Source organism: Megalobrama amblycephala, linkage group LG7 (genome assembly GCF_018812025.1).
Source record: "Megalobrama amblycephala isolate DHTTF-2021 linkage group LG7, ASM1881202v1, whole genome shotgun sequence".
Lineage (NCBI taxonomy): Eukaryota > Metazoa > Chordata > Actinopteri > Cypriniformes > Xenocyprididae > Megalobrama > Megalobrama amblycephala.
Window position 1 is genome coordinate 5,732,214 of NC_063050.1, and position 12,722 is coordinate 5,744,935.

At 37.7% G+C, this 12,722-nt stretch overlaps 1 protein-coding gene across 2 annotated transcripts; it reads left to right on the forward strand.

Annotated features, from left to right (window-relative positions):
- Positions 1–958: 958 nt before the first annotated feature.
- LOC125271598 (retinol dehydrogenase 8-like) lies at positions 959–11,873 on the forward strand. 2 transcript variants are annotated; one of them, XM_048195708.1, is made up of 6 exons: positions 959–2,183; positions 3,370–3,531; positions 3,663–3,842; positions 3,952–4,045; positions 6,486–6,669; positions 11,646–11,873. In XM_048195708.1, exons 1-6 carry the CDS (start codon positions 2,078–2,080, stop codon positions 11,871–11,873), a joined length of 954 nt encoding a protein of 317 aa, XP_048051665.1. In that variant the 5' UTR covers positions 959–2,077. The 2 variants fall into 2 exon arrangements, with proteins under 2 accessions (XP_048051665.1, XP_048051664.1); XM_048195707.1 differs by lacking the exon at positions 11,646–11,873 and adding an exon at positions 7,110–9,161 and having other exon boundaries at positions 1,212–2,183.
- Positions 11,874–12,722: the final 849 nt, after the last annotated feature.

Below are 12,722 nucleotides of genomic sequence, written 5' to 3' on the forward strand. Positions count from 1 at the left end.
GGTGAGTAATTAATGACAGAATTTTTGGGTGAACTAACCCTTTAATACATGCTATATTTTTAAAACATATTAAACTCACGACAATATTATGTATCTCTCACGACTTTATATCCCATACTGATGAAAAAGTTATATAAATAATGTTTGTCTTATGGTGATACAAGCAGGGGGTTTGCTGAATGAGTAGCTGTGTAGACTATATTGTGACATCTGGTGAAATAAAACCACCCGCCGGTAAACTGAGCAACGGTCTGAGTGGCCATATAAGCTACAAACAAGTAGAAAATAATTTCTTTGTAGATTATACAACAGCAACTTGGAAAACAGACAAAACAGAAAAGGTAAGAAGCGATATTTGAGAAATAAGCTAATAAATAGACTCATAGCGGAACTAACTTTAACGCGCGTCACGTGATTTCAGATTCTTGTGAAAAGGCTAATTGATTTGACATTTGTTAAGTCTTTAAAATGTCATCTTCTCATCTATTATGTGTAAGCAGTCTTTATTACATAATTAACTAAAGGCGTTTATCCAGTTATATCACGTGACAAACAATGAAGTTCACTTATTCTTATTCTGCGTCACTCACGATGCGTTCCAAACGGGATCGCCCTCCAAAGGGCACTTCGGAGTGAAAACGCCATATTGAAGGGTTGTTCCAAACCGAAGTGCTCAAAACTGGCCACTTCAAAGGGCACTTCTGAATGAAGGATTTCGAAGGGTACAACTGATGGACACTTCGGGCCCCCATGATCCTTTGCACAGGGAAGTTGTTTGACGTCACAGAATGGGTACAGGAGGCTCGGAGTTCGATTTTACCTATAAATGTATGTAGGATGATTTCACGTTGATTGGGACACTTTTTCCAATTCATCTCAATGGCAAAAGGTGTCCCAATCACCCTGAATTCACCCTATAGTATTTTCTACTGTAATATTTATACAAGTTAGATTTGGTATATTATTATGGTCAAAATTACATTGTACTTCAACAAAAATACTTTACAGCTCAGACACAATATACATCATATTTAAGGTAAAAGTCCGGCAGTAGCTGTTAATGTTAACAGTAAATGAATGCGTATTAATACAAAGAGTAAACCAGGGGGGAAAAAGACGAAGGCATCTCCTTGATTGTCTCAAGATGACGCAGAAGTGCGTTCCAAAAAAAGAGTTTTTTGACCCCTAGACCATCCCTTTGAACCTCTCACTCCGGAGGGTTAACACTTTGAAGGGATTAGGGCATAGGGATCAGCCCTTCCTAATGGAACGCAATGTCAGACGGAAGTGTCCTCTTCATACTCGCGTTTTCTTGTTTCTACGGAGAATTAAAGGTAAAAAAGAACGATTTAAAATTGGTCTTAGATTAAAACATTATGTTTATATTCAAATATTCGAACCTTTATCGTGTGTTAAACAGGACTAGACCAGCGTGAGCGAATATATAGAATGTAAATCTGAGTAATCTTCACATTAGCAGTGTTTCACTCTTATTTTTGTATTCGTCTACACCTAAATGTGATGACATGACTGTCTTATTTAACTTGATAAAGTTAGTTGTTGTGAAGTAAAAGCAAATACCGTGTGGTAAAAAAATTACCTCAGAATAGCTCCTGTCAATCAGACTCCCTTTGCGCGCGCTCTGTGATTGACGTTTAACGGTTTTTGCATTAGGGAGAATCTTGTCTCGTGCGCCCGTTCAAAACATACTCTTCCATTCACAAAATATTATAATTAATCGTGGATATACGAAATATATGCAAGTAAAATGTTTATACTATTTTTAAGATTTGTTTTTTTCTAAACGGCGCGTGGTTGTATTTTGGTTAATAATAAAAAATAAAATAAATAACGGGCATTTTTATTATAAAAACCGGGACTTTAATATAACTACAACCTGTATGGTTGTGCTTTGTATAGGCGATCGATCTTTATCTGCTGAATCACTATCAATCTGTGCATTTTATAAATCCCGCAGACAGTCTGAGTAATCCGGGCTCGCCCACGTGGGCTGATCTGCTGAGGGAGCGCTGAAGAGACTCGCGCGCAGCTCGCGCTCCGTTACTCAGTTGAAGCCATGGCAACAGAAGGGCAGAAAGTGGTGCTGATCACCGGCTGCTCGTCCGGGATCGGGATGGGCATCGCCGTGATGCTCGCGAGAGACGAGATGAAGCGCTACTACGGTAAGACACGAATCAATGATAATGAAATTGAATTAAATTAATGAAATGAAATGAAATACACTTTATTGCATTTATTTATTGAAATACACTAAATTTGTGTTGGACTCAAGGTGTTTACATTGACATAATCATTAAAAACAAACAACAAATTCAACAATACAAAAATAATAAAATAAAATAATAACGCTCAATTCATCATTTAACATTTTAATTGAGATAAAATTGAGACTTCTTAAAAATTGAGACTTCTTAAAAAAAATCACACACATAAATCACACATAATACAGATCAATACACAATTAATCAAAATTTACGCTGAAATACCACAGTTCACTTATTGCTACTTTAGTTTGCCAAACAAAATTTTAAAGGAACAACTAATAAATCTATCCCAAATGAGTCAAACAAGAACTGAATGGATAAATGTCATTGTTCAGAAGAAACGCCTTGTTCAGTAGGATCTTATGGGATTCCGTGACTATGAGGAATGTTATTCGGGATGATGAACATTCCCATAGGATTTTTTTGTCAGATCTGCTATTATTAGGGATCAGACAAGTCAAATCTGCTTTATTTTATTGTGCTTCATACAACAGTGATTGTTTTAAAGTAGCTTCACTGAATAAAGCTTCAACTGAATAAATGATGTAAACTTCATCAGATTAGATAATAGTGTCATTATTCAGCTCAGTGCAGTTAATTCAGTTCAGTTCAATTACTGTGTAAAGATATTTCATTTTCAGTTCAGTTCAGCTATAAACAGCTGTACTGAAGACAGTAGCGTCAATGTTGATTCAGTTCGGTTCATGAAAAAGTGCTGATGTTGCAAAAACGACAATTGAAAAGAGTTTTAATGAGCTGTCAGATTACTGTGATTAGCATGGTAATGAGTAATGAACTCATTGACTCATAATAGTCTCATAATAGACTTCAGAGGATTGTTTCTGTGAGTCAGCAGCTCACTGGCTGTTTGGAAGCTGCTGGGTTTGTTTCTGATATTAATCTGATGTTAGTTTGAGTAATGATGAAAGAAACTCACTGCAGCCAATAGAAATCGGATCTGATTAATTAAAAACTCAATCAATCCCTCATATTTTACACTACCTGGCCAAAAAAACATTCCATCCAGAGTTGCATTTATTTTTGTACACACTCTGTGTAGTCATTCTTGTGTGTGTGTGTTCAGTCATAGCTACGATGCGGGATCTGAAGCGGAAGGATAAGTTGGTTGAAGTGGCTGGAGATGCGTACGGTCGAACTCTGTCTCTGCTCACGCTGGACGTCTGCAGCGACGAATCTGTCAAACAGTGTGTCGACAGCATCAAAGATCGACATATAGACATACTCAGTGAGTACAAACACACACACACACATATGGATCTCCGCTGGCTTCTGCTCATCCGTGCTCAGGTTAAGATGATGAATGAGTTTCTCTTCCAAGGCTTCAGCTTCAGCCAGAGTTCATCTGTGTGTTTGTAGTCAATAACGCTGGCGTCGGTCTGGTGGGGCCCATTGAGGCTCTCAGTATGGATGACATGAAGCGGGTGTTCGAGACCAATTTCTACGGTGCGGTGCGCATGATTAAAGAGGTCATGCCCGACATGAAGAGGAGACGCTCTGGACACATCGTCGTCATCAGCAGCGTGCTGGGCCTGCATGGTAAGAACAGTAGAAGAGCTTGTAGCTTTCATGAGGATCTGCTGAATGACACACATGTGGAGACATCAGTGTACAGAATCATGAATCAGATTTGTGTTGCTCTTCACAGGTGTGGCATTTAATGACATCTACTCTGCGTCAAAGTTTGCCACGGAGGGATTGTGTGAGGGTCTCGCCCTCCAGCTGCTCAAGTTTAACGTTTCGTGAGTTTCAGCGTTTGCCACTTTGCATTCCTGCATTTCCTCTTCCTGTCATGTGATTTTTTTAGTATGATTAGTCACTTGACTTCTATAGGTCTTTCCCTGCGTCCATCCTAAATAGCATGTGAGATAAGAGTATGTAAAAAGTGTGGATCTGTGCACACTATAATGGCTAATATTGCCCACAACCCATTGCGCTTTGGAGGAGGATTTGGTTCAGAACTACAAACATGAATAAAAAGTGTTAAAAAACTACAAACATACACAGCAAAATCCCCAGAGTTAAATCAACTCTGCTCAGAGTACATATGGTCCCTCTCTAAACAGTGGTAAAATAACACTAAAGCAGAGTGAAGGTGCGTTCACACCGGACGCGAATGAAGCGGTAAGCGCGAGTGATTTACATGGTAAGTCAATGCAAAGACGCGAATTGACATCCTGCGGCGCGATTCGCGTGAATGACGCAGCGCGAATTGAGCGATTCGGGCATTTGCGCTTAAGAAAAATAGAAAAATCTGAACTTTGGCGAATTTCCGCGCCGCGTTAACCAATCAGGACTCTAGTAGTGACGCGACGTAGCGAGCTGAGGCAGAAATTCGAAACAACAATGGAGGACAAAATCATCGTCGCTGTACATCTTCATACATTTATAGAAACAGAAATAAAAAGGATCGTGTTTGAAATAAAGTGAGTGAGGAGGTCGGACAATCTGATAAGTTGTAAAAAACGGTCTTTACTCAATTTGAGCTATGTATATATATATATACATATTAAGACTACAAGCCAACTAAAGATGACCAATTGAGCTTATTCGCTGTAATTTACAATTATTTCCCCACTGACAGCTGTTGTGTTTATTCAGAGGAAGTGTGCAGAAAGCAGTGGGAGAGTCTGGGACACATAAAGGAGCGGGAGAGCTCCCAAATTCGCGTCTGTTGTGAAGGGATTTTCACGCGCGAAAGAAGCGAATGTCACGCGTGAATGAAGCGAGTAAACTCAAAATGTTCAAGCGTCCAACTACGCGCGAATAGTGCGATTTATTCGCGCAAGACGCGTCCGGTGTGAACGCACCATTAAAGTTAATGAGATAATTAAGCAATTAATTAAGTGATGATTGTGCATTAGTGATGAACACCTGCTGTTAACAAGCAGAATCACTGAAGAAAAGAGAAACACAAGAACTACAACTGACTTCAGTCACAGCCTTATTAATTGCTTAATTATCTCATTAACTTTAACTCTGCTTCAGTGTTACTTTAACACTATTTAGAGAGGGACCATAGGTACTCTGAGCAGAGCTGATTTAACTCTGGGGATTTTACAGTGTAGCAGATGTGCATGACCAATGGTTAAGTAGAGAGGTTTAGATAAAGGTGGATAAAGGATTGACTAATAATCAATATTTAACCTGATAAAATAATATATTTATTTAATGTTATTAGTGTTATATTTCATCTGCAACAAAAGTCTTACGGTTGTGGAATGACTTGAGTAATTAATAACAGAATTTTCATTTTTGGGTAAACTAACCCCTTTACATGATCAGGAACTAAGTGAAGTTCTAGAGCAATGCTTTTAGCCAGTGGCTTCAAGATGACTTAAAATGATTTAATATAAAACAAAAAAAGCATTAAAATAAATTAAATGAAAACCAATAGATAAGCTGACCAACATTTGTATTTGTTTCCTTCTTCATTGAAGAACCAGGATTGTCATGCAAGCTAACATCATTTGTATGTCAAGGAACCAGGATTCATAGTCTTGGAAAACCTGGATAAATGAGTACATTTTAAATGTGCAATTTCTAGATGAAAAAAAAATCTTGAAAAGTGTAAAAAATAATAATAAAAAAAATGTATGTTATCACAAATGACATAACATAAAAATATAAATGCTATTTATGCAGAAATGTATAATTTTTATTGTTATTATTGAAATGCTTATCATTAACATTAACGAATGACTAGCATACTTCATGTTGTTGTCTTTCCTGGTGCACATGGAAAATAGTAAATAATTCTGAAAAAATTTCAAATCTCTGTTCCATACCAGGAAGTTTAATATCACTAAAGTTCAATACCTACCATTAAATCACGCAAACAATTCGTCTGGGCTGACAGAAGGATATGGAATATGTAAATTTACTATAATCCATTCTTCATATATATTTACGTTGCAACGGGCCGGCCCACATTGTCCACCGGCCCACTAGGAAAACTCCCAGTTCTCCCAATGGCCAGTCCGCCCCTGGTTAATTATTTATAATTATTTTATTGAATTATTTGAATATATATTCTATAACTAAAAGAGCAGATTTGCCATTAGAGCAAAAGCATCATAAATATCTTCCCTACACATGGGCTTGATTCTAGAGGGTTCTAGATCTGTGCTGAAGCGACTCACTGCACTCTGATGTACATCCCCATCTCTGTCTGTCTGTCAGTGTGTCGATGATCGAGCCCGGGCCTGTAAACACTGAGTTTGAGATGAAGTTGATGGCAGACGTTTCTAAGAAAGAGTTCATCGGTGCTGACGCCGAGACGCTCTATCACTTCAGGAACTGCTACCTGCCCACCCAAGTGAACCTCTTTCAAGGCCTGGGACAAACACCTGAAGACATTGCCAAGGTTAGAACACACATGAATTCATACCTATTCACATCAAGAACCATAACTAGAAACAAAGCTTTAATAATCATTCCAACTCTTAAGAGAATAGCAAAGTCCACACTATTACTGAAATGATACCGAGGAACGATATTGCTGGAATCACTTTCAGAACATTTTTCTTCCAGCGGATGAATGATTAAAACATTGGCATCCAATCAAAATCCACCTGACTTTAAAGAGCTCAAGCATTTATTTAGTGTGGAGGCCAAAATTATAGTTATCGTTCTCTGGTATGGATGTGAATATAGTTATTGTGACAGGTATTATTGTAGTTATCTTCCACTAGTTTGGACACTTCATATGAAGGACCTATTATGTGAAATTGAATAAAATGACTAAATAATGACTAAGTCATGGACTTAAACTCACTCACTCACTTACTCTCTCTGTCTCTTAAGGTCACTAAGAAGGTAATTGAGTCGCCTTGTCCTCCGTTCCGTAACCTGACGAATCCTCTGTACACTCCGATTGTGGCGCTGAAGTATGCGGACGAGACGCGCAGCCTGTCTATTCACACCTTCTATCACATGCTGTATAACCTGGGAGGAGTCATGGATGTGAGCGTGAGACTCATGAAGTACCTGACCCCTGGATGGTTACGGAGACGAACCATCTCACCAGTTTAACACACACATCTCCTGTGAATACTTACAAAGATCAATCATCTCGTCTAACAGATGCATACAAACACTCTATGGCACTCTATGTCACCATTGGCTAGTAATTTCTTTATTTTACTCCCAGACTTTTACGTAGACTGCAAGAACAATGCATTCCACATAAAAAGTATAATATAAAATAGAAATGTAAAAAATAAATTTCAAATATTATTAAATACAAATAAACAGTCTGTAATAAATAAAAAAAAAAATTCTACGGGGCTATTGAATGCTCAAATCTGATTGGTTGACCAGCGTACCAAACGCATGGCTAAAGTAGTTCTAGCCTGTTCTAGCAGGTCTTGACTGCATTATTTTCTAAGAATTCAATGGCCCGTCATCAGTTATTCCTTACATAATCAAACTACAAGTAAACAAATAAACACAATTGAAAAAAGATTTAAATGAAATACAGTGCTTTTCAGGTTTGATACAGATTCAGGTTAGATATAGATTAGGTAGATTAGGTACAGAAACTGAATAAAGTCATCAAATGTAAAATAACACTGCATAGACTTCATTGATTAAATATAAATCAATCCTTATTAAAGTTATAAAAGATTTGAGGCAAGAGCAGTGAGTAATTGTTCACTGTGAGTCTTTTGTTGTTTGATACAAAACATTCTTCAAAATAATTAACATATCAACAATGTATAAAATAATAATGAAATATCCGATCCAAATTATATATAAAAAAAGAAATTGACAAACAAACTTACTTAACACTTCCTATAGAAAGGATTCAAAGGACATATTTGGTTGTCCACACAAACACCATACCAATTCAAAGAAACAAAGGAAGGAAGTGAGATTTACTTATAGACCTGGACCAGAGGTGTATGGGTAATGTAGTGCACTAACTATTCAGTATATCAGTATTAGTGTTTGACATACTTGAGTGTCTGCAGTGTGTTCCAACAGTTTGGATCCTTCAGTTTGTAAGCTTGAATCCTGAACTTTCCTCTGTCTGTACATTCAGACAACCTACAGAGAGATATGTATAATGTTACCTCAGAATTACACATATACATTCAAAGATGTAAACAAAAGATGTGTTCATTCAGTAATGTGACTACTGTTGGAGCACATCTGATCTCTTCAGGAAGCTGGTTCCATAATAGCTAAACGCAGACTGAGTGCATCTGAGTGATCTGTTAGGCTTATTCAGTGAGCATATCTGTAATGTATTGAGGTCCTAGGCCATTAAGTGATTTATAAACAAGTAATAGTACTTTAAAACCAATTCTAAATGTAATGACTGGTGTGACTGCTCAGAATCTTGGCAGCAGCATTCCATGTTTCTAATGTGTGTGTGTGGTGTGTTTTTTTTTAATCCACCCTGCTTGTGATAAACGTATAAGTAAATTTATCTATGTCTTGACTGGAAACATCTAATTGTTGCAATATTTGATAATGAAAATATGCTGATTTAGTTTGACATGACTACTGAATCGGCCTGATTGGATTTTTTATGTATTTTTTACCCTATAGATTCAAGGTATGCGTTCAACTTGAAAATTACATCTTTGTTTCCAAATGCCATGACTTCAGTTTTGTCTTTGTTTAACTGAATAAAGTTTTGGCACATCCAACTGTTAATTTCATCAGTGCATTGGCACAGGGAATTAATGAGGCTTCAGTCCTTAGGTGATAGGGCTAATTAGATCTGGGTGTCATCTGCATAGCTGTGGTAAGCAATTTGGTTCTTTCTTATTTGGATCAGTGGGACCATATACAAGTTGAACAGGAGTGGTGCGGGAATTGAACTTTCTGTGACTCCTCTCCTGGAAGTCAACTTAAGGCTTATGTTTGCCTATAATTACATAGAAATCCCTCTCTTCTAAGTATGACCTGAACCATTTGAGGACTGTCCCAGAAAGCCCTACCCAGTTTTCCAGTCTGTGTGGAAACAACAGAAGCAATTGTAGCAAATTAACTCAAAACAAATATGAATAATTAATCATAACTAGTTATAATTTATTATAAATATTTGGATCAATTAATAAAAATAAAATTAATATTACAATCAATTAACTTTAACTTTACGTGTGACATGAACAAGATGTTATTAACTAGACTAAACACTTAAACTACTCTAACATTCACACACATACATGCATACAGTTTACCAATGGAAAGAGAGAGCTGAAGCAGAATACAGGAAAGCAAGAATTTACAGCATTGTTTGAAATTCAGCAGATCAACAGCCTTGAGCAAACCATCAGTTTAGTTCTAACATGCCCTTCTTTAAAAGGGGTAAGGATTCTCAATGTATCAGATAATAAGACTAAGTTTGATACTTGCATGTCTCGCCAATTTGAATTAACTGTCCTGATGGAATTTGTTGAGGCTCCCGTTGATCTTTGCTGATGTTGTCTCAATGAAAGAGAACCAGCTGGATTCAGAGGATCTTTGGCGAATGGAGAGTCTAAACTGGAGCCTGGCACAAGCTTGGAGTTTCTTAGAAGCTTCTAGCACAGCATCACCTTCACATCAGAGTTTTTCAGTAAAGGAAAAAGGGAGAGTGATCTTGTGATCAGTGATTTTAAAGTGTGAAGTTGCCACACCCTCTGGAGGTGACTGAGCCAATAAGGAGTTGTTCCTTTAGAGGCACTTTTATGAGTTTTGTTCTCTAGAAGTATATTAGCATAATACATTGGATTGGATGCATGATAGAAGAACCTTCTAGATTCTATTGTGTCACAGAGTGATTTTAGTTAACCGTAATATGCAACTCTGAAACATTGGTAACACTTTATAATAACTGCACGCTATGAAGCATTAGTTAAGCATTAGTAAATAGTTAATTCATCACTTATAAAGCATTAATAGACAAATACTAAGTGTAACAGTTCGTAAGTATGGGAAGAAGGAGGCGGGAACCGGCGAACGTTCAACAAAACTTTAATTCAAAATAAACAAATACAAAACAAAAGTAATGCCGGCAGACCCTCGCGGATGTCTGCCGGCCACACAAACATAATAAAACATAAAATAAAGTCCAGGTCTGGTCCTCTCTCATCCTTCACTGTTGTCGCTCCTCCTTTTATGCTTCCGGAGCTCCTCCGTGAGAGACTCAAGGCTGGTGCGCCTCACAGGTGGAGCTCATTATCTTTCGCGTCACCGGCTCTCGCCCGCCCTGCTCGCCACACTAAGCAGTTTAGAAATACAGCTATAATTGCTTCATTCTTGATTTATAAGCATATCTATATTGTGTTTAATAATTGTATTTTCAAACTTTATTAATAATCAATTTATCATTTCTAAATTAAGTATTACATTATTTACAAACCAGTTATTTAGAAGCATTTATTAACACACTAAGTAACTAATACTATATGTCTAAATAATAGGATGCATAAATGTGCATTTAAATATTTTATTAATCATTTACTTACACTTCCTAAATGATCTTATGAACCACTGACAACTCCTATATAACTGTTTGTGAATAATGTAATACATAATTTAGAACTGACAAATTGATCATAAATAAAGTATGAAAATGCAATTATTAAACTCATTATAGATATGCTTATAAATCAATAACAAAGCATTTACAGCTGTATTTATAAACGGCTTACTAATGTCTATTAATGTTTAATAAATGAAAAAGATCATATCGGTCACAAGTTCAACATAGAGTACCACAAGGCTCAGTACTAGGACCGTTGCTTTTCAGTCTGTACATGCTACCCTTGGGAGATATCATTAGGAAGCATGCCGTTAGTTTTCATTGTTACGCTGATGATACTCAGCTCTATATTTCTTCGCGCCTTGACGAAACTTACCAATTCACAAAATTAACGGAATGCATAGCTGATATAAAAAATTGGATGACCAGTAATTTCCTACTACTAAATTCAGAAAAACAGAGATTCTAATTTTTGGACCAAAAACTTCTTCAGGTAATAACCTAGAATGCTGTCTAACACTTGATGGCTGCTCTGTTAAGTCTTCGTCATCAGTTAGGAACCTGGCTGTGCTCTTTGATACCAATCTTTAATTTGAAGGCCATGTTACTAGCATCTAAAGCACTAAATGGTTTAGCTCCCCAGTACCTGAGCGAACTCTTAAAGCATTATAGTCCTTCACGTCTATTGCGATCTCAGAATTCAGGCCAGCTGATAATACCTAGAATATCAAAATCAACCGCAGGCGGTATTTAATAAAAGTATAAAATAAAATTTAATAAAAGAACAATGTCACCGCAAGTTCTCTTTAACAAGATAACGAGGATTTAAATGAAAGGACTCACTCTCTCTGTCTCTGAAGGTCACTAAGAAGGTGATTGAGTCGCATTGTCCTCAATTCCATAACCTGACGAATCCTCTGTGCACTCCGATTGTGGCGTTGAAGTATGCGGACGACACGGGCAACCTGTCTGTTCACACCTTCTATCACATGCTGTATAACCTGGGAGGAGTCATGGATGTTAGTGTGAGACTCATGAAGTGCCTGACCTGTGGATGCTTACAGAGACAAACCATCTCACCAGACTAACACACACATCTCCTGAGAATACTTACAAAGATCAATCATCTCGTCTAACAGATGCACACAAACATGCAGTAACGTACCTGTGTGTGAACACTGTGCTTCTCTATTCACTGGACAGCATCTATTTTTTGCCATACTGTATTTACACCTAAAGTGTCCAGTGAATCACTCCAAAACACACACAAACACTCTCTCTCAAACTCATGCACACTAAAAAAGATGATGTTTGTTTTTAACTCTAAAATCTTTTATTTATTTATTTTTTTGTACAGATTAAACTTGTTACAACACAGAAGGGTCAGAGACAGGAATTCACAAACAGGAATGTTTATTGATACCAGCAGAGTGAAACAGCAGTGCAGGTGAATATAACTCAAAGCAATGATGATTAATGAAGTGCAGATAAGTGATACTTATGAAAGTCCTTTTGTGGTTGTAGAAGTGGAGATCTTGAATGACGCTGAAGGAACTAGACGTTGGAGACGGAGAACACTCACACACAGATGGGAATTCACACGAGGAGAACAGGAGATGCTGGAGACAGGTAAATAGATCACTAGGAGTCCTTGAGGTAAGCATACAGGTAAGTCTAGATGCAAACGAGACCGAATGCTGACTCTGTGTGAGTGTGAGTCCTTTATAGTGCCGGTGACTGGCGTGCTGATGAAGTGCAGGTTTCGGTGATCAGTGATGGTGACTGGGTGCGTTGTGATTGGCTGATGGTGGAGCCTGGCGTGTCTGTGACAGTACTCCCCCTCCCACGGCCTGCTCCTGAGGGCCGAGGACCCTGGCGTTGTGGTGGTCGTCCTCTTCCACGTGGGGCAGGTCTGTCGGGATGGCTGGCGTGTAATG

Coding starts and splice junctions, on each gene's coding strand:
- LOC125271598 (XM_048195708.1), top strand. CDS start 2,078: ATGGCAACAGAAGGGCAGAAAGTGGTGCTGATCACCGGCTGCTCGTCC. Junction 2,184..3,369: donor CGAGATGAAGCGCTACTACG/GTAAGACACGAA, acceptor GTGTGTGTTCAG/TCATAGCTACGATGCGGGAT. Junction 6,670..11,645: donor CACCTGAAGACATTGCCAAG/GTTAGAACACAC, acceptor CTGTCTCTGAAG/GTCACTAAGAAGGTGATTGA.